Genomic DNA, 23503 nt, shown 5'->3' on the forward strand with positions numbered 1-23503 from the left:
ATGTTGAGGCAGTCCCTCCCTCTGGGGCAGGCTTTGCCCAGACCCTCCATCTAAAGAGGGCCACCCACAGCTCATCCCTCCATGATGGCATCATTGGCAGCTTCCCAGGCCCCCTCACAGATCTGTGACTCAGAGGTCATGGGTCTGAAGAGTCATCTTCCTCCTTTCCAGATGAGGCCCTTGGCCTTTCATGCCCTCATGGACTCGAGGTCACACCAGGACCTCCTTCGTCACTTGGCCCAGAGTCTGGGAGTCTAGGTGAAGAACATGTCAGAAGATTCAAACCCAGTGATCGACATCTTGTAGTCCGAAAGCCCCACCACAGTGGCTCTGGCCCTTAACAAGACCATGACAAAAATCATGAAGACCCTCTGGCAAACCCCGGCTTCCAGCTCACTGATCAATAAGAAGGTCGAGCAGAGGTACTTTGTGCTGCTCCTAGGCTTAGGAGCTGCTGCACCTCCTTCCGAAGGAGATGCTTGAGAGGGGTCCCTGAAAAGGGATGGGCAGGGTGCTGGGATGGAGGGGGTGAGAGAAAAGGGATGGCATATCCCCTTCCTTCCATCTCTAAGGCCCATTGGTCTGATGTTATGGATTCCCGGGCACGGCAGAAAGGGAACAAGCAGTCCAGGAACTGGAGGGGTGAGGCTGATAGGGGTTTCAAAGGTACACCCAAGGATAGCTTGATGGAGCCCTTGGAGCTTGTTGGAGGGGCTCAGACCGTGATCAGAGGCAGGTCAGGAATAGCATCTATTATTTCTACCATCTGCTCAGAAAACAGGGATGGCCCCTTCTAATGGGAGATCCTGAGCTCAGAAGGCAGTCTTGACACCTGCAGCCAAGAGCTGTGGCACAACACTACACCATGGCGCGGGCTGCTGCATCTAGAACCGCCTGAAGGGCAGCCTGAGAGACTACCCTGCCCTCCTCTGAGAGGGACTTGAACTCGGATTGGGAGTCCCGTGGGACAAATTTGGCGAATTTGTCCATAGCATCCCATGTGTTGTACGCATAGCAACTCAGCAGGACCTGCTGAGTCGCTAGGTGGAGCTGCACACCCCCAGAAGCCAGCTTTCTGCCCAAGAAATCTGTCTTTTCAGCGTCCCTTCTCTTGGGTGTTGGGCCTGGTTGTCATGCCTCTCCCGCTGGTTCACCGCCTAGAAGGAGTTCACAGGCAAGGATTTCTACTCCTGGTATTTCCTGGTCACCAAAGCCAAAGGGGGCTTTCAGACCCATCCTAGACCTCAGGGATCTCAACGTCTTCATTGCCAAAGCCAAATTCAAGATGATGACACTGGCATCGATCATCCCCTCCCTAAATCTTGAAGATTGGTACTCTGCCCTCGATATAAAGGACTCTTATTTTCATATTTCTATTGCCCCTCACCACAGGCAGTTCCTCCACTTCAGGGTTGGCCAGGACCATTATCCCCCTTACACCGTCATCTTCAAGAACAAGGTATAGCCTCACCCTGCCTTTCTACCAAAGGTGGTGTCCCAGTTCCATGTCTCTGAAGACATTTTCCTGCCAGTGTTTTACCCTAAGCTCCATGCCTCTGGTAAAGAACAGGCTCTACGCAAGCTAGATGTCAGGAGAGCCCTGGTTTTTTATTTAAACAGGATGAGGTCATGTCCCCACAGTTGTTCGTTGCAATTGCGGAGAGGCTCAAGAGCCAGCCGTTCTCTGCTCACAGGATTTCCTCTTGGATAACCTCCTGTATCATGGAGCATTATGGTCTGGCTGGGGTTCTGGCTCTGCCCCTCATGGCTTACTCTACTAGGGCGCAGTCCTCCTCTACTGCTTTTGTGGCTCAGGTCCCTATTCTGAATATCTGTAGGGCCACCATGTGGTCTTTAGTCCATACCTTTGCCAATCACTACACCCTGGCTTGCCAAGCCAGGGAGGATGCAGCTGTTGGTAAGGCTGTCCTTGGCTCTGTGGAAGGTTAGTTCTCTGACCCTTCCTCCTGGGGTTTCTGCTTTGGAGTCACCTACATGGACAGGACATGAGCAATCACTCGAAGAAAAAATCATTACTTACCTCATAACTGTTGTTCTTTGAAATGTGTTGCTCATGTCCATTCCAATTCCTGCCCGCCTCCCCTTTTTTTGGAGTACTTTGGTAAAAGGATGTTAATGACTAGTCGACTAGTCAATTCCGCCCTCCTCCCCCCATTGCTGCCTCTGTCAGATAGAGGCAGAAAAGGGGATACTTCAAAGCAGCATACGTGTGCTGCTCAGGTGTGCTGTCTGCTCTGAAGTGTGCTTGCAGCACTGGCCACACGAGAAGTGAAGTTCAAACCTTCTGAGGGCCTACCTGTTCACCTGGAAAGCAACAGAGGTGCAAGTTCTAGACAGAGCAGGGCAGATGCCTCCTGGAAGCCAAGAACCTCAACTTTCGCAACACTGCTTCTACACTACTATAAATTCAACCAGCAAAGTTGAAAATTGCATTACTCCTTGTGAATTGCAGGAGTAGGGTGGTAGGGTGGACACACTGTTTAGAAAATCAACCTTATGCAGCTAAATTTGATCTAAACTTCTAGTGCAGACCAGGCAATAGTAAAATATATTATTAGGTATCTTTCTGCACAAGACATTCTTAACCACAATGAATGCCAACTTATTAATTTTATTGTTGTATAAGTTGCAAGGTGGGCCTGTAGAGGAAATGATTATGAGGAAGAGGTGCTGTTTTTTAAATAATTGTGGTTATGCCCAATTTGTTTTGAATGTATTGCATCACAGAGTGGGACAGTGCTCTGTAAATATTGCTTTTGTGTAGTTCAAACAGAAATGAGTGGTGCAGTAGCAGGGGATTTGTTAAGTTAATGAAATGATCCAAGTCCTATAAATTGCTCCGTGAGGGTGAATCCTGCATGGAGCAGCTTGCTATATTGAGCAAGTGGGTTTTAGATTCATTTTTAGCAAATTTATGTTCTTATTCTTTGCAATTTCTAGCCTAACTGTGTTGTCAAGTAGCATGTAAGTGTGATTGTGGTGTATGAACATGTAGATGGGCCTGGATCTCACAAGAGGTCTGCATTGGCAAAGCCATGTCATGGGAGCTGTCTGAGAGCCGCGTGTCTTGCAGGATTAGGGCCTTAATTTCCGCAGTTGTTAGGATGTTTCACAGAGCACCAAGTTAGCAGGAAAACATTCTTTTTTAAATGGAAAATGCGATTATAAAACAGCAGAGGTTGGAAAGTGGGGTTAAGGAACAAGTATTGGACCTGAAAACAGATTTTAGATCTTTTTTTATCAGAATAATTTTCAAGTTGACTTGTAGCCTGTCAGTTCCAGTTGCCATTTAACCATAGATATGAGTATCTCAGCTTTGGGTAAGAGCTATATTCTTTGTGAGTTAAATTTGGGTGGAAACATTAAGGAAGGTGCTTAAAGGAAGTAGTGATGGTTGAGATTTTTTGTTATTGTTAAACTGACCTAATCTATCAATGGCCTGAAATTCTTTTCTAATTCTAGATTCACTGTAACACAGATTTTGGCTTGCTTTATATTTATGGTTTTATGTATAGTAAGAAAAAAAACTTACTAAGACTTGCATTAATTTTTTTGTAATATTTTCAGTTGGAAGAAGCAGAAAGATTTGCCAAAACAGTTGTTGAAGTTGGGGACAAAACATCAGAGTTCAAAGCAAAAGGCTATTTAGCACTGGGACTAACTTACAGCCTGCAAGCCACGGATGGTAAGAAAAGAATACGTGCATAGGATATGTCTGCACTGCAGCCAGAGTGTGCTTCCCAGCATGGGTAGGCAGATGAGCTAGCTTTGCTGAAGCTAGCACTCTGAAAATGGCAGTGTAGCTGCGGGTGGAGGGGATTACGATTGGAAGGGTGGCAACTCAGGTTAGCTGCCTGAGTACAAGTTTGACTGGACCCCTTTGGTATGTAGTCTCATACCAAATGTAGTTCCAATGCTGCCATCTATGCTACAATACTAATTTTAGTGCACTAACTCAAACAAAGCCAGTTTATATGTACCCATAGAGTTAGGAAATACCAGAGGACATGTATTAGAAAAACCTCAAATGCACCAGCCTCTAAAAGGAAGTGTATTGTGTGATTTTTATATCGTTTTTGTCATAACAGTCTGTGAATGTATTAATCTTTGTTCAGTAAGCAGGTGTAAACAAATCTTTGATTCTTAAATATCACTGATTAAATGTATTCTTTTTTAGCATCTTTGCGAGGGATACAAGAGGTCCTGCAGAGAAAGGCTCTTCTTGCATTTCAGAGGTGAGTGGGTGTTAATCTTTTCATGCTGCTGTATGTAATATAAAACCTTGTTATATGTGGTATTAAAAGACATATATGAAGTGTGTATAATGAGGATTTTACTTCTGGAAGTCTGGCTTCATAGGTATAGAACATATTGCATTATTATTTCTTTATTAAATATACTTTTGCTGCCATATTTTCCTCTTTTTGAGTAAAAACATTTTTGTAGTGATTGTCACTAATCAGTGTACACCAAGATGTCTGCAATTGTGGATACATAGTTTTTAGAGTGATTTCACCTGAATCACCTGGGTCGATCAGTCTTCAGCTATCGTTAAGACTGCGCCGATCACAACACGTCCACCATTCTTCTCGCACTCTTGCCTTTCTTCTCCACGTTCGTCCAAAACGTTTAACAATGTCATCTTCCCATCTTCTTGGAGGCTGACCAGGTGGACTTTTCTGTTCTTGTGGGTGCCACTCAGCAATAATTGCAGTCGGGGCGGCCCGTGAGCCTAGGCAAACTAGGCAGTTGCCTAGAGCGCCGCTGGCCCGGGCGCCCGATGATGACGTCACGTCCATTGACGGCCGTGAAGGCGGGGCGTGGCTCATTTTGCAGTGGTACATGTTCAGACTGACCTGAGTCCTTTTCTTAAGTCTTCGTAGCATGCTCTGCAATTGGTTGGTGCTTTCGGTAATTAATACAATGTCATCTGCGAATCTGAGATGAGACAGTCGTTCTCCATTTATGTTGACATCACTCCTCCAATTGATCTTGTTCATAACCATTTCGAGGCATGCAGTGAATAGTTTCGGTGAAATTGTATCTCCTTGCTTCACGCCTTTCTCGATTGGGATACGGAGGGGAGTTTCGAGGAGAGTAATATCTGTTGTACATCCAGTATTCGCTTCCTTCAACAAATTGATGTATTGCGTATTAATGCCCTGCTCTGCGAGCGCCTTTAATATTGCATTGAACTCGACGCTAACAAAGGTCTTTTCATAATCGATGAAAGCAATGCACAGTGGAAGTTTGTATTCCCTCGCTCTTTCTAGGAGCTGGCTAAGGGTAAATATATGGTCAGTTGTGCTGAAATTTCTTCGAAAACCTGCCTGCTCTCTCGGCTGTTGTTCATCCAGGCTCTGTGAAAGTCAGTTCGTTACCACCTTTGTAAAGAGCTTGTAAATATGAGAGAGTAGGCATATAGGGCAGTAATTCTTAAAATTTTCTCAATCGCCCTTCTTGGTATTCGACTCCTTCCAGCAAGATGGTATTCGACTCCTTCCAGCTTGATGATATTTTTCCTTCTTTAAGATATCAACTGAATCTTAAAGCGAGGGCCTTCCAAAGTTTTTTGCCTCCTGCAGAAATCATTTCTGACGTTATTCCATCTTTGCCTGGAGCTTTTCCCTTTTTCATCTGGTATAGTGCACTTCGGATTTTGCTGACAATTATTGGGGGGACGCGTTCTTCTGACTCCTGGAGCGTTGGGAGAGGGACATTGATTCTTGATTTGAATAGTTCTGTTTGGAAGTCCTTACAGACCTCCTCCATCCCTGCTCTGTTGATTACTGTCTCTCCATCCTTGTTTTTCAGTGCTGTTACGCTCAGTCTATACTGCGTCAATTCCTGCTTGCGTGTCCTGAAGCTTTTGCGTGATTCAGCTGTTTTGAGGAGTTTTTCTTTCCGGAAGTTCTCAAAGTCATCCTTCAGCTTTTGCCCTATAAGCTTGCAAAGAATGGAGTACTCAAAGTTGTTATCCGAGCTCCTTTTCATGTTTCTCCACTTCTCCAGCAGGCTTTTCATTTCTTTCGAGATTCTTCCTTTCACCTTCTTCGACTTTTCAATTTCAGCTGCTTTTAGGAAACATCTCAGCTTGTCAGGAAAGATACTATAGTCCTCATCACACTTTTCCGTCTGGCTCCAGTCAAACCCAGAAAACGCTTTCTTCAGCTTTACTTCATTGAATGTCTTCGGCCACTGTTTCCTATTTGCCATCTGTAACGCTTTCTTTTCCACCATTTCGTCGAAATTCAACTTCGTTCTAAGCAAGCGATGGTCACTGCTGATGTTGAAAGGTTGCACCACAGAGCCGTCTTGAACGATATGCCTTTTATTGACTAAAATATAGTCAATTTCATTCTTGCTCTTCGCGTTTGGTGCGATCCACGTCTACCTTCTTGCGATCTTCTCTTTATAATGTACAGTTCTTTCATTTTTGCCATCGCTACTAACCTTTCTCCTCTTTCATTCCTTTCACCACTGCTGTATCTCCTTATGAACTTTTTGCCAGCTTTCCTCGTCCGACCTTTGCGTTAGTCTCCCATCGTGACAGTGTAAGTGGACTTTTGTGCGAGGTCTCTTTCCAGCTCTCGGTAGAATTCTTCTACTTCTTTGTCCTCACTTGCACTTGTGGGGGGATAGGCCTGGATGACCGTGAGGGTAGCCTTTGACTCTATCTGAAGATGAAGCACACCAATACGTGATGATATTAGCTGGCATGATATAACTTTCAAAGACCAGTCCTTACTGACGATAAATCAGACTCCCCCAACATTTCTAGCACCGTCTCCCTTTCCGAGCCTCACAGCTCTTCCATCCTTCCAGTTGACTTCCAACTTCTTCTTTTGTCGGGTTTCACAGATACCGAGGATATCGCATCTTATCCTTTTCTTTTCCTCCATCAGATGGTTTAACGTTTCCTCCCTCGCCAGTGACTTGCAACTGTAAGTACACACAGTGAGGGTTGTCCTTTTCCATGTTGATCAAGCACCTGACATTTTTGTCGGCCTCTCGTCGCTCAATTTCCACTCTGCCACTGTAGAATTGTTCGATGACACTCGGGATTAAAACCCATTTACTCGTGTTGTTTTAGCAATTGACTTCAAGCCATCCCACTGACTAGGGCAAGCGTGTGTACCTCCTCAACCATGAGGTGGGAATTTTTGAAACAGTGGTACGTAACATCTTCATAAAATGAGAGAACTCAGCTAGATACTTGTTTGCTTCTCAGACGAACATCAAGTGTGCCATATGTTGATTGATCCAGGGGTCCCTTCAGCTTCCACTTCACGGACAATGTTCTCTTATTTTGATGGTTGGACCATCTCAACTATGTCTTTTCTCCATTACCACTCCTGTGCTGCATGCTGCACATGATCTAGCAAGGGAGGATGACTTTCACTTCATCACCTCCTTCTGACCCAGACAATTCTTTTCCCCAGTCTCCTGCATGTATCATCCCACCCACCAGTTCCCATCGTGAATTTTTCCAATCCTCTGACAAAGTACAATGGCAAGATCAAGCACCCCAGTTCATATATATTCATCTCTGGTATTTGGATGGGAATCTACTCTAGAGTGGATATGCTACTCGACTGTACAAGACATTATCTCTGTCAGCAGCAAAAAATTTCACTAGACAAGGTTACCAGACTAAATGGAGTCAAGTATCAGAGGGGTAGCCATGTTAGTCTGAATCTGCAAAAGCGGCAAGGAGTCCTGTGGCACCTTATAGACTAACTGAAGTGTTGGAGCATAAGCTTTCATGGGCAAAGACCCACTTCATCAGATGCATCCTACCGACCGCTATGCTTACCTGCATGCCTCCAGCTTCCATCCCGGACACACCACACGATCCATTGTTTACAGCCAAGCACTGAGGTACAACCGCATATGCTCCAACCCCTCAGACAGAGACCTACACCTACAAGATCTTCAACAAGCATTCTGTAAACTACGATACTCACACGAGGAAGTGAGGAGCCAGATTGACAGAGCCAGGCGTGTACCCAGAAGCCTCCTGCTACAGGACAAACCAAAGAAAGAAACCAACAGAACACCACTGGCCATTACCTACAGTCCTCAGCTAAAACCTCTCCAACACATCATTAGTGATCTACAATCCATCCTGGACAATGATCCCTTGCTTTCACAGGCCTTGGGAGGCAGGCCAGTCCTTGCCCACAAACAACCCGCCAACCTGAAGCATATTCTCACCAGCAACTATACACCGCACCAGAATAACTCTAACTCAGAAACCAATCCATGCAACAAACCTTGGTGCATCTGATGAAGTGGGTCTTTGCCCATGAAAGCTTATGCTCCAACATTTCAGTTAGTCTATAAGGTGCCACAGGACTCCTCGCCGCTTTTACAGACTAAATGGAGACATTTTTTTTCTTGGCCACAACATTTAAAGGGTTTTACCAAAAGCAGCAAGCATTCCCCTCATCCTAGACTATATTCTGTCCTTAAAGCCACCAATGGGTTTTGCCTTCAGTGCTTTGACAGTCCACCTGGTAGCACTCAGCTCATTCCTTCCTCCTATGGAAAGTTACTCTGTTCTTCTTCGAGTAATGTCCCTCTTGGCGCTCCACTGTAGGTGCACTTGCATCCTTGCACTGCTGCTTAGAGAACTTTGGTAACAGTGTCCATTTGCCCACATGCACTGCCCCCTCTCCTGCCTTGCAAAAGACAAATCAGTGCATAGGGGTGAATCTCCCTCAGTTCCTTTTCAACTACCCTAGCCACGGAGAGCCGTGTGCAATCATTAACTTTAGTCTGTTAGCATTTTTAGTAGTTAATTAATCTCCTTCCTTCCTAGTGGTAGATTTTACTTTCTCTTCAAAAACAAAACACAAAACCAAAAAAAAATAATAATCTCCCCCCTTTTGGGGGGATTCCTTTCCCCCTCAGGAGTGTATTTCCAGCTCACTGAGCTTCACAAAGTCTCTCGGATGTAAGACAACCATCCCTGTGAAAGATAAACATTCTTGCTCCAGACACTGCGTCAGGGACAGCCACGTTCCTCATAAGTGTGATCTATCAACAGCTTAAACCCAGGTCATGGAAGGAGAGGGAGCTGAGAGAGTGCACTTGGCTTATGCAAGCCAAGAATGGGTTAACCCCACTCTTGGGATAGAGGAAGCCCCATCCTCACACCCAGGGCCATCCCTAGGGGGTTGTGAGGCCTGGGGCAACCCCTCCCAGAGCCCCAGGTTTTGGGGCCAGTAGAACCCCCTTACTCCTGCTCCACATCTGTACTGTGTACAGATGTGGTCTCCTCACCTCAAAAAAGATATTTTGGCCTTGGAAAGGGTTCAGAAAAGGGCAACTAAAATGATTAGGGGTTTGGAATGGGTCCCATATGAAGAGAGGTTAAAGCGACTGGGACTTTTCAGTTTAGAAAAGAGGAGACTGAGGGGGGGATATGATAGAGGTATATAAAATCATGAGTGGTGTGGAGAGGGCGGATAAAGAAAAGTTATTTATTAGTTCCCATAATAGAAGAACTAGAGGACACTAAATGAAATTAATGGGTTGCAGGTTTAAAACTAATAAAAGGAAGTCCTTCTTCTCGCAGCGTGTAGTCAACCTGTGGATCTCCTTGCCAGAGGAGGCTGTGAAGGCTAGGACTATAACAGAGTTTAAAGAGAAGCTAGATAATTTCATGGAGGTTAGGTCCATAAAAGGCTATTAGCCAGGGGATAAAATGGTGTCCTTGGCCTCTGTTTGTCAGAGTCTGGAGAAGGATGGCAGGAGACAAATCGCTTGATCATTGTCTTCGGTCCACCCTTTCTGGGGCACCTGGTACTGGCCACTGTCGGTAGACAGGCCACTGGGCTAGATGGACCTTTGGTCTGACCCAGTACGGCCGTTCTTATGTTCACTCCACCACTGCTCCACCCCTTCCACCACTTCTCACCGCTGTTCTGCCACCAGCTTGCTCCTTCCTGCCCCTACTCTGTCCCGACCCCTGAATAATACAAGATGAGGGATTACAGAGCCTGGTGTAGGGCAGCAGCAGGGGTCTCTCCCTCTCTCCCCCTCCACTCTTACACTCACTGTGGCAGTGGGATCCAAAGTGGCCTGGCCACCTTCTCCACCCCACCCTGGTCTCTTCCACACCACTGCATCTTGCTTCTCCTTAGCAGCAGAATGAGAAGTGTCCTGGGGCTGGAGTGCTCTGTTTCCTGCTGCCATGGTGAAGCAGAAGCACACCAAGCTCACTTCAGTCTGGGCTGCCTGCTGAGGAGGGGTGATGGACCAAGCAGGCTCCAGCCTAGGAATTGCAGAAGCCCCAGCCTAAGGAAGCCCAAAGTGCCAAGACCCAAATGGATTCCCAGATACATGTGGATACCCAAGGGAGTTCTGAGCTGTTGGGATCTACACAAACTGAGGACTCTAGGGGTACCCTGAAACTGCATCAGAAGACAGGGTAGGAAATAGACATGGGGACACTAGCCAATTTGCTAAGTAATGTCAGTGTCAGATCCCTGATGACTCAGAAGTAAGCATACTCGGCACTACTTGGGTTTTGAGCTTTGACTTTGAAGTATGGAAGGTCTAGTTCTCTTTACCCTGTCCGCCACCCACCTGCAAGTGGCAGCCCACTTCCCTAACTGATCACTAGGTATCTCAGTTGTGCAGAGGATGACAGGCTTTTTGATTCTGGCCATTAGACAGTACAGTCCTGTGGAAAAGGACAGCCCTACTGACTCTGGACACCAGGCCTTCTAGAGGAGGGCAGTCATATTGACTCTGGCCACGGCATCATTCTGCCCTCATAGGAAGGACAGCCTGGTTGACTTGGTCTGTTAGGCCCTACCACTCCTAAGGACTGGGCAGGCATATTGTCTTTGATCACCAAGCCATCTAGTCCCACGAGGAAAGGTGATCCAATAGACATGGCTGATTGGTCATAAGACCTGAGGATAAGAGTGGCCAGATGAACTTAACCATGGGGCTCCAAAGCCCTCATCCTTCCCCAAAGAGGGACGGGGTAAACTTCCCTTGTGATAGGAATTGAGACAGAAAATCATCATGATGGAGGCAGCTCTTTAACCTTCCCCAGATCTCCGCCAAGAATCACTAGAAGGCACAAATCTTCCCCATATCCCTCAATATCCAGGGACTATTGCTGTACATGAGGGGTTCACAGCTGTTTACTTCATCTAAAAAGAGCTGCAAGTCCCCAGAAAAAGCACCAACCTATCAGAAAATGATTGCCACCATTCTCAGTGTCATCAATATTGAGGCATTCTAAGTATAACCATAGCTTAGGAGGCTCTGGAGTGACAGGTTCAAGGATGCACCTAAAAACCTGGCATAGCAACTGAACCAGTGGATAAGGACAAGAAAAGAAAGCACAGTGTTAATAAGATGCTGCCGGTATGAGTGATAATTTTGGTCAGCTAAGAGCCTCTCAGGACTAGAGTGCTTCCCAGCTCCTTCTGTATTTCCATCAACACTGAGTTGGTCAGTGTAACAGAAGCTGTGGCACTTGAGAATTCAGGGCATCAGATATAACAGAGTCTTCCTTTCTCAATACTTAGATGTCTCTGGCATGGGCCTAGGATTAAATTTCATTAATAAAAATTTTTCATTTCATCCACTTCTAAGATTACACTGAAGGTATGTAAAAGGACTCTAGGCAAAACCAAAAGGTGTTTCTGTTTAGCCCAGAGTTGCTATGAATGATGACTTTTTAACCAATCCAGTGTAGGGGAACAGAAGCCTGGCATGTTCTCCCATGTCAAAATATAAACCAATGACAAGTCAAAAAGAGATATGAATGTGTAGTAGTTAGCATAGACTAACTATATTTAATTTTTTTCAGGGCCCACAGTTTGTCTCCAACAGATCATCTTGCAGCATTTTACCTGGCACTGCAACTTGCCATTTCTAGACAGGTTTGTTCTACTTAAGAAATATATTAAAATGACAGATTTTGATTTGAAGATGGAAATTCTGACATGTATAAATGGTCACAGCAGTGGTAAATAGCAAATAAAAGAATGTATGTGTTTTCATAGCCTGGTGCAAGCTGTGTTCACCAATGTATAATATATCATTAAGGAGTATCAGCAAATAATTTGTAATTATGGGGTATTTTATCATTCTAAGGATTCATTTATTCTTTCCGTGTATGCACTTGGTATATATCCTGATAATCTGTTTCATGATGTATATGTGTCCTCTGAGTATTGTGTTTTGTACTTGGGCATGCTTAATTTCACTTCCCCATTTAATGAATCTGCTGTTTCCCTACAGGCCCTGAACTGTGGCTAATATAAATACAAGGAGCATTTCCTTTAGAGTCTGTCAATGTTGCCCTTTAATCCAGTATTCTGCCACAGCATACCCAGGCCTAAGGGTCAATAGTAGGAGACTAATCAAATTCTAATGTGTCTTATGGCCATGTAAAAATACATATTCTCTGAATACTTGTGGGTGATTAGGTTGTTATAAACATTACTATAAATATCTTTTAAAAAATAAAAACAAATTGTATAAAACTGCCAAAATCGGTGGGATCTAAGTTATATTCTTAAAACGCAACCTGAATCTTATCCTTGTACAGCTGTCATGTTTAAAGGAACTAGGATTGTATCATGTATTGCATGAATTTGGGTAATATATAGCTGCTTTGTATATGTCATTGTATGCTTTTTCCTGTGTCAAGTTTATTTTAGGAACTAGATTTGAGCAAAGTAGTTTACATACTCTAGGTGACTACTTTTCATTGCTAATGAACAGCAAAAATATTGAAGCATGTTGCATTAGAGCAGAATGGACTCTCTTATGATATCATAACATTTGTCATTAAGAGGTTATTGTAGGCCTGGCTCTTACTCCCCAGAAACATTGTAGGGAGGAACTGGAACCAGGTGGAAAAGAAACTCCAACTAATAGTGCTGGACAAAATATGAAAAAAGAAAAGCAAAAACCTGTGTTGGTCATTGAAGCCTTGGATCACTAAGTTAAAGGACTTAAAGATTCAGAGCCACAAATTAGGAAAGGGAAAAAATGGGCTGGAGAAGAAAAGAAGATATACAAGGTCCATGCAGTGCAATCCAGTGAGGAGGTTTTGGGAAAACAGAAAAGCTGGAGGAAATATGGGAGAAACGCAACTCTCTTGTAGAACAAGTAGTGAACTTACAAGACCAGTTGCGGAGGTGCCAGTATAATGGGAGAAAGTATCAAGAAGTGTTTTCCTCAGTTTGCAGCATAGCTTTCAGATGTATCTGTGTGAAAAGATGTAAAAGTTGCTACTGCTCCCCTGCTTTTGATACTGCTAAATAAGATACCTTCAGGCTAAGTTAAATAATGTATCCAGAGAATATGGGAAAGTTTCTCCTCCCAGCGCCAATTATAGTTCAAGTAGAAGGGTAAGGGAATGATGATGGAGGATTGTAACTGAAATTTGTAACCTCTGCACTAGGAATTGAAAGACTATTCAATTATCTGATGAGCAAATGCTTATCGGATAATCGATACACTAGTCAACTATTCTCTCCCTCCCCCTTGCTGCCTCTACCAGAAAGAACCCTGGGGCTGTTGGTATACTTCAGAGGTGGAGGCACTTTTATTGAATAATTGAATAACCAATGCAAATTGCGTCAACTATTTGATTAGCCAGTCAAAATTTTACATCCGTTGTTGGGTTGTATCAGAGGAGGTGAGTTTGCACCTCATGGGTTATATTTTGAGCCTGATATTAATGGTGGTTCAAATGATTACAACTGTTCTTGTCCGGAGGATGTGTTGCTGGGTAATAAACTTTAAAAAGCACACCAAAAAATGAAAAATGTGATGGGAATACAACACGTGTGTGTCTCTATGTAATATGAATTGGATTAGGGAAGTAGATAGATGAACATGCTTAAAACAGACTTTGCAAACTAAAATAGGAAAATGGATCAGACACAAAAGCTAAGAGAAAGCATGTCAGAACTAGCTAAGGTAAGAGGAGGGAACCACTAGGAGCCATTTGCAAAGATCAAGATAACGATGAACAAGATGAGGGAAGACTGAAATAATTGGATTTGTTTAGTTATGAAAAGAGACTTGAGAAGGGGACATGATAGCAGATTTCAAGTACCTAAAAGAGTGTTACAAGGAGGAGAGAGAAAAATTGTTCTCCTTGACCTCTGATGACAGGATAAGAAACAATGGGCTTAAATAGCAGTAAGGGAGGTTTAGGTTACACATTAGGAAAAACTTCCTTTCAGGGTTTTTATACACTGGAAAAAGTTGTCTAGGGAAGTTGTGGAATCTCCATTATTAGAGATATTTAAGAACAGATTAGATAAACATCTATCAGGGATGATCTAGTTGGTGCTTGGTACTGCTGTGAGGACTGGACTTGATGACCCCTAGAGGTCCAAACCCATTCTAGTATTAAAAAAAAAATACATTGAAAATGTAAAGGTGAGATAAAGAGTAGGTTGAACACAGCCAGTGTATAGGCAGAGCATACTGTACAAGGATTGGTTCTTACCAAGCAACCAAGCCAATCAAAAAATTTGTAATGCAACATATATTAAAAGCAATGAGATGTGTAGATATTTATAAAGAGGAAGGCTTATGTGTAACATGCATTTGAGTCTGATTAACTCTGCCTGGCTTTGGCTGCATTCCAAATAAAGATACCTGAGTAGTGAAGTTCGGAATGGAACTGAGGCAAGTCTACACTAGACCTGAAGGTCAGATTAAGAAGTGGGCTATGCCCACAGAAGCTCATGATACCATCTACATGTGTTGTAAGTCTATAAAGTGATACCAGACCATTTGTTGGTTTTTTTATGTAAAATACATAGCTGGTGTTGGCTTACCTTAAGCCAAGCTTGGTGCTGACCTCACAGAGAGACGCCAATGGGAGCAAACGCTCCCGGCAGCTTACCTTACTCCTTGTGACTGCTATCTCCAACTGGAGTAGCCCTCAGCGTTCAAATTAATGGGGTCTTAACTAGACCTGCTAAATAGAACGCCAGAAGACAGCTCTCTGGCACAGCAAGGCCGTGTCCAGACTCAGGGGTTTTTGCGGGAAAAGTAGCCTTTTCCCGAAAAAACTTCCCCTGCGTCCAGACTCAAGCCGCGTTCTTTCGAAATTATTTCGAAAGAACGCGGCTTTTCTTTCTATGGCGGTAAACCTCGTTTCACGAGGAAGAACGCCTTCTTTCGAAAGTTCCTCTTTCGAAAGAAGGCATTCTTCAATGTAAATAGGGCTTCTTCAAAAGAGAGCATCCAGACTCGCTGGGTGCTCTCTTTCGAAAAAGCGGACTGCTCTTTCGAAAGATCCGCCTGCAGTCTAGACGCGATCTTTCGAAAGAGGCTCTTTCGAAAGATGCTTTCGAAAGAGCCTCTTTCGAAAGAAGCCTGCAGTCTAGACATAGCCCAAGTGAAGACATGGCCTGAGTTCCTAGGGAGCTAACTGGAAAGAGGTCTTAGAGGAAATTGCAGCTATTTTGAGTTTCCCAGAATTTCCTTTTTACTTTAGAAGCACTTTGCTTCATAAAATTATTCATTTCAAACACTTGAAGCATTTGTTTAAACAAAAGTTTATATATATATGTATATATATATATATAAAACTTAGATGATTATGGGAAGTTATAAGGAAGAAAAGTTACTCTGAAATCCCACTCTGTGCTTATTCAGATACATTTGAGCTGAAGTTAAAACAAAATATCTTTTGGACATCATTAAAATATTGTAAATGGAGTAAAGGCATGAATTTAAAGGTCTGGTATTGACTGCAGTGCATAAATTTATATACATTTTATCTCACTTCACAGACTGTTTTTGTTCAATGTAAAATGTTAAATCTTGTATATTTTGGTAGTATTTTATGGGAGTTTATACAGAGCTGCATAATTTCTGTGAGAATTACATGCACTTCAAATGTTTATATATATATATAGTGAAATTACTGCAAGTGGTGTTCATAATAATAACTCTTTTCAGCCTGTTTTTTTACTCAGATACCAGAAGCTTTGGGTTATGTTCGTCAGGCTCTTCAGCTTCAAGGAGATGATGCCAACTCTTTGCATCTTCTTGCACTCTTGCTGTCAGCCCAGAAACACTATCATGATGCTTTGAATATAATTGACATGGCCTTGAGTGAATATCCGGAAAACTTTATGTGAGTACTTTCAGTGTATCTATTTCTTTATACCATATTTTCCAACTCCTGAATGTTCTTGTTGTATAGTAGTTGGTTTCCTGTCTCACTAATTCTGAGGGTGATTACTTCTGAAGACTGAAATATTTTTTAGTTTTTGTTCTTGAACACATTGTAATTGTTTTCTAATACAAAGTTATTTCTTAGTATTTTTTGCTTTTTTAAATTAAAGACTTACCCAGTGTCGTCCAGGTCTGTCAGGGCAGGAGGCGGGCAGTGGGAGTGGTGTGCAGGAGTCAGGGCAGGGGATGAGGAGGGACTCAGGATAGGTGACGGGGCTCAGGGCAGGAGAAGGGGGAGCAGTGGATGGGGGTGACCATTGGCTTCTCCTTGGGAGCAGCCTAAGGCAGTGGGGACCGTGTACTCCGCCAGCCAGTTTGTTCCCAGGGTCTAGCAGAGGCACTCTCTCCCCCCCTTCCAGCCCTCCTGAGGCGGGAGGAATTGTGGGAGTTCTCTCCCTCCGCCCCCGACCCTTCCGACAGCAGGGTGTGGGGCTTTCTCACTCCCCCTTGGCCTCTGATGGCAGGCAAGACGGTGGATTCCCAGCCCTGATGGCCACTTTCTTAATGGTATGACTGCCCCCAGTGGGCACTCTGCAGTATAACTCTCCCCTGCAGGCTTGGTGCCCGTAGTGTGTATAGATAGCATCCTTCCAAACAGCCCCTCCCTTTCCATGCTACGGAAAATAGTCCCATTCCTGGCATTTCTGGTTTTCCTGGCACAACCAAACCCTGACCTTGCTTTAAGTTGGGAGAAGAGGAAGCTGCATACCAAATTTAGTGGTCCTTGCTCTTACAGTTTAGGAGGAGTTCTTGAAAAAACAGACTCACAGATGGACAGACAGGCACATTTCTAAAATATATAAATAGATTGGAAAAAGGTTTCAAACAGCTGTCGTTTTTTATTATTCCATGTACTGTTTTTTTTTAACAAAATTTTCCACTTTGCATGTTTTCTAATATTCTCCTGGGTTGTATATTTTTATGTAGCAGCCTAAAGAGCTCTGATACTTCAACAAAAAACAGCTCAGTTTCTTAATGTCATCCTCCAAGATAAAAACACGAATGTGTTTATTGTATAAAAGTTGCTATGCTACTTTGTGTTTGAGTGGCCTGTCATCAAGAATCAGTAGGTGCATAATCAAACACTTGATGTGGAAGAAGTGCAGATTTGGTTGAAGGTTCTTTATCATATTAAAAACCATTCATTTTTTTGTTGTGCATGCTCACTCCATTTTATTTGGAACATTCCCAAGCACCACAATTTCTTTTGTTGGTGGATGTCATCCTTAAATGTAATTGGATTTCATAATTCTGTAGAGATACATTTAAATTCAGTATAAAATTAGTTCAGTAGAACCTACAATATGGTCAGAAGTCTCAGTGTGAAATCGTACCAGTCATGGAGTCAGTTGCAAAACTCCCATTGATTCCAATGAGAGGGTAATCTTTTCTTCTGATAAAGGAAGTTTGAGTCAGCTACTCTGTTATGTTCCACAGCATTTAAATATCCTAAATTAAGTTGCTGACAATTTAACAATAATTCAAATATTTTAAAAGAGGAAATAATGTATTAATATATATATTAGTATTTATTAGCAGCACATTCAATAGCTGTGAATAATAGAATTTTCATTTTAAAATATTTTATATTTTTAAACTAATATATAACTTTGTGTCAATTAAAAAATATTATCAATGTTTTGAACTAGTAGGAGAGAATAGAATTCATAAAAAAATTGTTTAACTGCTGTGTCCAACATTTCTAACATCCTTTTCCTGGCTAGATCACAGTCTGCACTTCATTTTCATGACTCTCCTCACTGCTTTTGACCCTCCTGTTTGAAATCTGACCCTGGAAGCTTTTTATTTTGCTTGCTTCTTCTGACACTGCTCCATACTTATCTCTTTGGGAGGTCACTTTCTTTGTATAATCTGCTTCTCTCCTGGTTTCAGCTTCCATCTTTATGCTGGCAGCTGTCAATATCTAAAATTCCTGATCTGTCTGCTTCTAGCCAATCTCACATCTCAGCCTTGTTTTCTGATGACATCTCTGGAATGTCTCTGTCAGCTTAAACTTAACATTGCCAAAGCTTAAACTCCTCTTCTTCCCTCCAACTCTTTCATTCTCATTAGCTGCTGACAGTTCTGCTATCCTCCCAGTCATTTCATTGCCCCATAATCCATACAAAGTCATCTTTGACTCATCCCTCTCTGCTCATGAATATCCAGTCTATTTCCAAATTTTGCCCTGCACTTTCAGTTTAGACAAAATCTCTCATCCAAACACCTATCATTTCTCATTAGGGTTACTGACCTCCCTAACTTATAGGTCAACTCCCAATCCATGATCACCTTCATTGCTCCAACCAGGTACCATATCAGCCTCACCTGAGGTGATGAGGTTGTTTGCATCTTCCTCTGAATTATCTGGTACTTGCAACTGTCACAAATAGGGCACTGAACTATAGTATGATACAGTATGGCAATTCCTTTATTCCTACAAGTATATTTCAGAGTATGTCTCTTTGTTTTCCAAACTGAAAAAAAGAAGATGATTAAGCAATAGTTTACTCTGAATCTTGAGCCTAAACATAACTCCATATCAATTCTAGTACGCTGTCTTGAAAGAATAAGGCAAAATCTTTTATTCTTAAAAATCAGTCTTGTCCTAAGTTAAGTCACTGGCCACATTATACAGTATAGATTCCTTGGTGAAAAACCTAGTTTGACAGATCAGTGGAGTCACTGGATGAATTATTATTGAACTAGAGTTCCTGAAGTATCTTTGACAGAGGAGAAGAAAGGAAATGAGTGCAGATATTAAAGTGGACCAGCCTTTGAAAAAAATGTGAAAGTACTCTCCCTATGCTGGTATAGCTATGCCCTGCTTTGCTCTCTTTCTTGGTGAATAATCTACTCTGCAGCATGGCCCTAATTAGGACTGGCCCCTGGAGAGTGTTTAAAAGATTGTGGAGGTTCCTTATCCTCTCTCTTTTCCCTTGGGCAGTAACAATTTCGCCCATAATTTAAACCTGATATTAAATTCTCCATATTATTAGATTATTTTCTTCAGGAATTTATCAGCAAAGCCTCAATTATAATATCAGATCTTATACTGTACATTTGTTCACTTGCAAAACATCATGTAAAATATTTGACAATTTGTATTCAACAAAAGTGCTTTGAACATAGATGACTCCATTTTCCCTTTCTACAACTGTTTATAGATGACACAACTCCATTCCGTCTCCCCACGTGCCTGTCACAAGAGATCCTTTTATATTCCCTCAAAAGTTGCTAATTTTCAGTATGCTCATACATTACTTGATTAATTCTAATTTCTTTGGTATTTAATTGGTTTCTGTATACGTTTCGTAGAATCATAGAATACTAGGACTGGAAGGGACCTCGAGAGGTCATCGAGTCCAGTCCCCTGCCCTCATGGCAGGACCTAATACCGTCTAGACCATCCCTGATAGACATTTATCTAACCTACTCTTAAATATCTCCACAGATGGAGATTCCACAACCTCCCTGGGCAATTTATTCCAGTGTTTGACTACCCTGACAGTTAGGAACTTTTTCCTAATGTCCAACCTAAACCTCCCTTGCTGCAGTTTAAGCTTCTTGTTCTATCCCCAGAGGCCAAGATGAACAAGTTTTCTCCCTCATCCTTATGACACCCTTTTAGATATCTGAAAACTGCTATCATGTCCCCCCTCAATCTTCTCTTTTCTAAACTAAACAAACCCAATTCCTTCAACCTTCCCTCATAAGTCATGTTCTCTAGACCTTTAATCATTCTCGTTGCTCTTCTCTGGACCCTCTCCAATTTCTCCACATCTTTCTTGAAATGCAGTACCCACAACTGAACACAATACTCCAATTGAGGCCTAACCAGCGCAGAGTAGAGCAGAAGAATGACTTCTCGTGTCTTGCTCACAACACACCTGTTAATGCATCCCAGAATCATTTGCTTTCTTTGCAACAGCATCACACTGCTGACTCATATTCAGATTGTGGTCCACTATAATCCCTAGATCCCTATCTGCAGTACCCTTTCCCAGACAGTCGCTTCCCATTCTGTATGTATGAAACTGATTGTTCCTTCCTAAGTGGAGCACTTTGCATTTGTCTTTATTAAACTTCATCCTGTTTACCTCAGACGATTTCTCCAATTTGTCCAGGTCATTTTGAATTATGACCCTATCCTACAGATTAGTCTCAACCCCTCCTAGCTTGGTATCATCTGCAAACTTAATAAGCGTACTTTCTATACCAATATCTAAATCGTTGATGAAGATATTGAACAGAGCTGGTCTCAAAACAGACCCCTGTGAAACCCCACTTGTTATGCCTTTCCAGCAGGATTGTGAACCATTAATAACTACTCTCTGAGTATGGTTATCCAGCCAGTTATGCACCCACCTTATAGTAGCCCCATCTAAGTTGTATTTACCTAGTTTATTGATAAGAATATCATGCGAGACCGTATCAAACACCTTACTAAAGTCTAGGTATACCACATCCACCACCTCTCCCTTATCCACAAGACTCGTTATCCTATTAAAGAAAGCTATCAGATTGGTTTGACACGATTTATTCTTTACAAATAAATCCATGTTGGCTGTTCCCTATCACTTTGCCACTTTCTAAGTGTTTACAGATTATTTCCTTAATTACTTGCTCCATCATCTTCCCTGGCACAGAAGTTAAGCTAACTGGTCTGTAGTTTCCTGGGTTGTTCTTATTTCCCTTTTTTATAGATGGGCACTATATTTGCCCTTTTCCAGTCCTCTGGAATCTCTCCTGTCTCCCATGATTTTCCAAAGATGATAGCTAGAGGCTCAGATACCTCCTCTATCAGCTCCTTGAGTATTCTAGAATGCATTTCATCAGGCCCTGGTGACTTACAGGCATCTAATTTTTCTAGGTGATTTTTAACTTGTTCTTTTTTATTTTACCTTCTAAAACTACCCACTTCCCACTAGCATTCACTATGTTAGGCATTCCTACAGACTTCTCGGTGAAGACCGAAACAAAGAAGTCATTGAGCATCTCTGCCATTTCCAAGTTTCCTGTTACTGTTTCTCCCTCCTCACTGAGCAGTGGGCCTACCCTCTCCTTGGTCTTCCTCTTGCTTCTAATGTATTTATAAAAAGTCGTCTTCTTTCCCTTTATTCTCGTAGCTAGTTTGAGCTCATTCTGTGCCTTTGCCTTTCTAACCTTGCCCCTGCATTCCTGTGCTGTTTGCCTATATTCATCCTTTGTAATTTGTTATATGACTCCTTTTTTATTTTTAGATCATGCAAGATCTCGTGGTTAAGCCAAGGTGGTCTTTTGCCATATTTTGTATCTTTCTGACACATCAGAATAGTTTGCTTTTGGGCCCTTAACAATGTCCCTTTGAAAAACTGCCAACTCTCCTCAGTTGTTTTTCTCTTCAGTCTTGATTCCCATGGGACCTTACCTATCAGCTCTCTGAGCTTACCAAAATCCACCTTCCCAAAATCCATTGTCTCTATTTTGCTGTTCTCCTTCCTACCCTTCCTTAGAATTGTGAACTCTATGATTTCATGATCACTTTCACCCAAGCTGCCTTCCGCTTTCAAATTCTCAACCAGTTCCTCCCTATTTTTTAGGATTAAATCTAGAACAGCTTCCCCCTTGGTAGCTTTTTCAACCTTCTGAAATAAAAAGTTGTCTCCAATGCAGTCCAAGAACTTATTGGATAGTCTGTGCCCCGCAGTGTTATTTTCCCAACATATATCTGGATAGTTGAAGTCCCTCATCACCACCAAATCTTGGGCTTTGGATGATTTTGTTAGTTCTTTAAAAAAAGCCTCATCCACTTCTTCCACCTGGGTAGGTAGCCTGTAGTAGACTCCTAGCATGACATCGCCTTTGTTTTTAATCCCTTTTAGCCTAACCCAGAGACTCTCAACACTTCCGTCTCCGATATCCATCTCCACCTCACTCCCAAGTGTGTTCATTTTTAATGTATAAAGCAACATCTCCTCCCTTTTTTCCCTGTCTATCCTTCCTGAGTAAGCTGTACCCTTCTATACAAACATTCCAATCATGTGTATTATCCCACTAAGTTTCTGTGATGCCAACAATGTCATAATTGTACTTATTTATTAGCACTTCCAGTTCTTCCTGCTTATTTCCCATACTTCTCGCATTTGTATATAGGCATCTAAGATCCTGATTTGCCCTTGCCTCCCAGTTTTGCCCTGACCCTCCTTTCTCTCTGCCATTGTAGCCCACGCTCCCTCCCATTTCCGACCCATCTCCCAGGTCTCCATGTTCTCCACTTACCTGTGGGCTTTTCTCACCTGTCCCCATCGAACCTAGTTTAAAGCCCTCCTCACTAGGTTAGCCATTCTGTGTCCAAATAGTGTCTTCCCCCTCCTCGAAAGGTGAATGCCATCCCTGCTTAGCAGTCCTTCCTGGAATAGCATTTCATGGTTGAGGAAGCGAAAGCCCTCCTGGCGACACCGTCTTCACAGCCAGGCATTCACCTCCAGGATGCACCTGTCTCTGCCTGGGCCCCTACCTTCGACAGGAAGGATCAAAGAGAATACCACTTGTGCTCCAAACTCTTTCACCCGTACTCTGAGCCTTGTAGTCACTCTTGATCCACTCAGTGTCACACATCATGGTATCATTAGTGCCCACATGGATGAGTAGTATGGGGTAATAGTCAGAGGGCCGGATAATCCTCAACAATGCCTCCATAACATCTTGGATACTGGCTCCCGGCAGACAGCATACCCCCCGAGATGAAATGTCAGGGCGACATTTGGGCACCTCTGTCCCCCTCAGAAGAGAGTCTCTGACCACCACTACCCTACGTTTCCTATTCGCAGTGGTGGCAGCAGACCTCCCAGCCTTTAGGGTACTGGGCTTCTCCTCCTCCGGTGTAGGGGGTGGTTGCTTATCTCCTGTATAAAGAAGAGCATAACGGTTTCCTAGTACCATGGTGGGATGGTTCAGAGCAGGGGTGGAGCACTGCCTGCTGCCAGAAGTAACCCGCTGCCACTGTCCACCATGAGCCGTCTCCTCCTCTACCAGTGGTGTGTCCACAGTCTTGTATACTGAGACAGCTACCGCAGCTGTCTCCTCATGAACACGATCCAGGAAATTCTCATGGATGTGGGTGCTCCTCAACCTAGCCACCTTCTCCTGTAGTTCTGCCACCTGCTGCCTGAGAGATTCCACCAGCAGGCACCTTTCACATTAGATGATCTCTCCAGCCTGGTTATCAATAAGTGGGAATTGCAATCCACAG

At 43.0% G+C, this 23503-nt stretch overlaps 1 protein-coding gene across 5 annotated transcripts in view; it reads left to right on the forward strand.

Moving 5' to 3' along the window:
- TTC7B (tetratricopeptide repeat domain 7B) overlaps nucleotides 1–23503 on the forward strand; it is a 256223-nt gene that overhangs the window by 106183 nt on the left and 126537 nt on the right. For all 5 annotated transcript variants that reach the window (XM_075926715.1, XM_075926716.1, XM_075926717.1 and 2 more), the window contains 4 exons: nucleotides 3589–3706; nucleotides 4199–4256; nucleotides 11861–11933; nucleotides 16008–16168. In XM_075926715.1, the coding sequence (XP_075782830.1) occupies nucleotides 3589–3706; nucleotides 4199–4256; nucleotides 11861–11933; nucleotides 16008–16168 (410 nt within the window). The remainder of the gene's footprint in view (nucleotides 1–3588; nucleotides 3707–4198; nucleotides 4257–11860; nucleotides 11934–16007; nucleotides 16169–23503) is intronic.

This window comes from Pelodiscus sinensis, chromosome 4 (genome assembly GCF_049634645.1).
Source record: "Pelodiscus sinensis isolate JC-2024 chromosome 4, ASM4963464v1, whole genome shotgun sequence".
In the NCBI taxonomy this organism is placed as follows: domain Eukaryota; kingdom Metazoa; phylum Chordata; order Testudines; family Trionychidae; genus Pelodiscus; species Pelodiscus sinensis.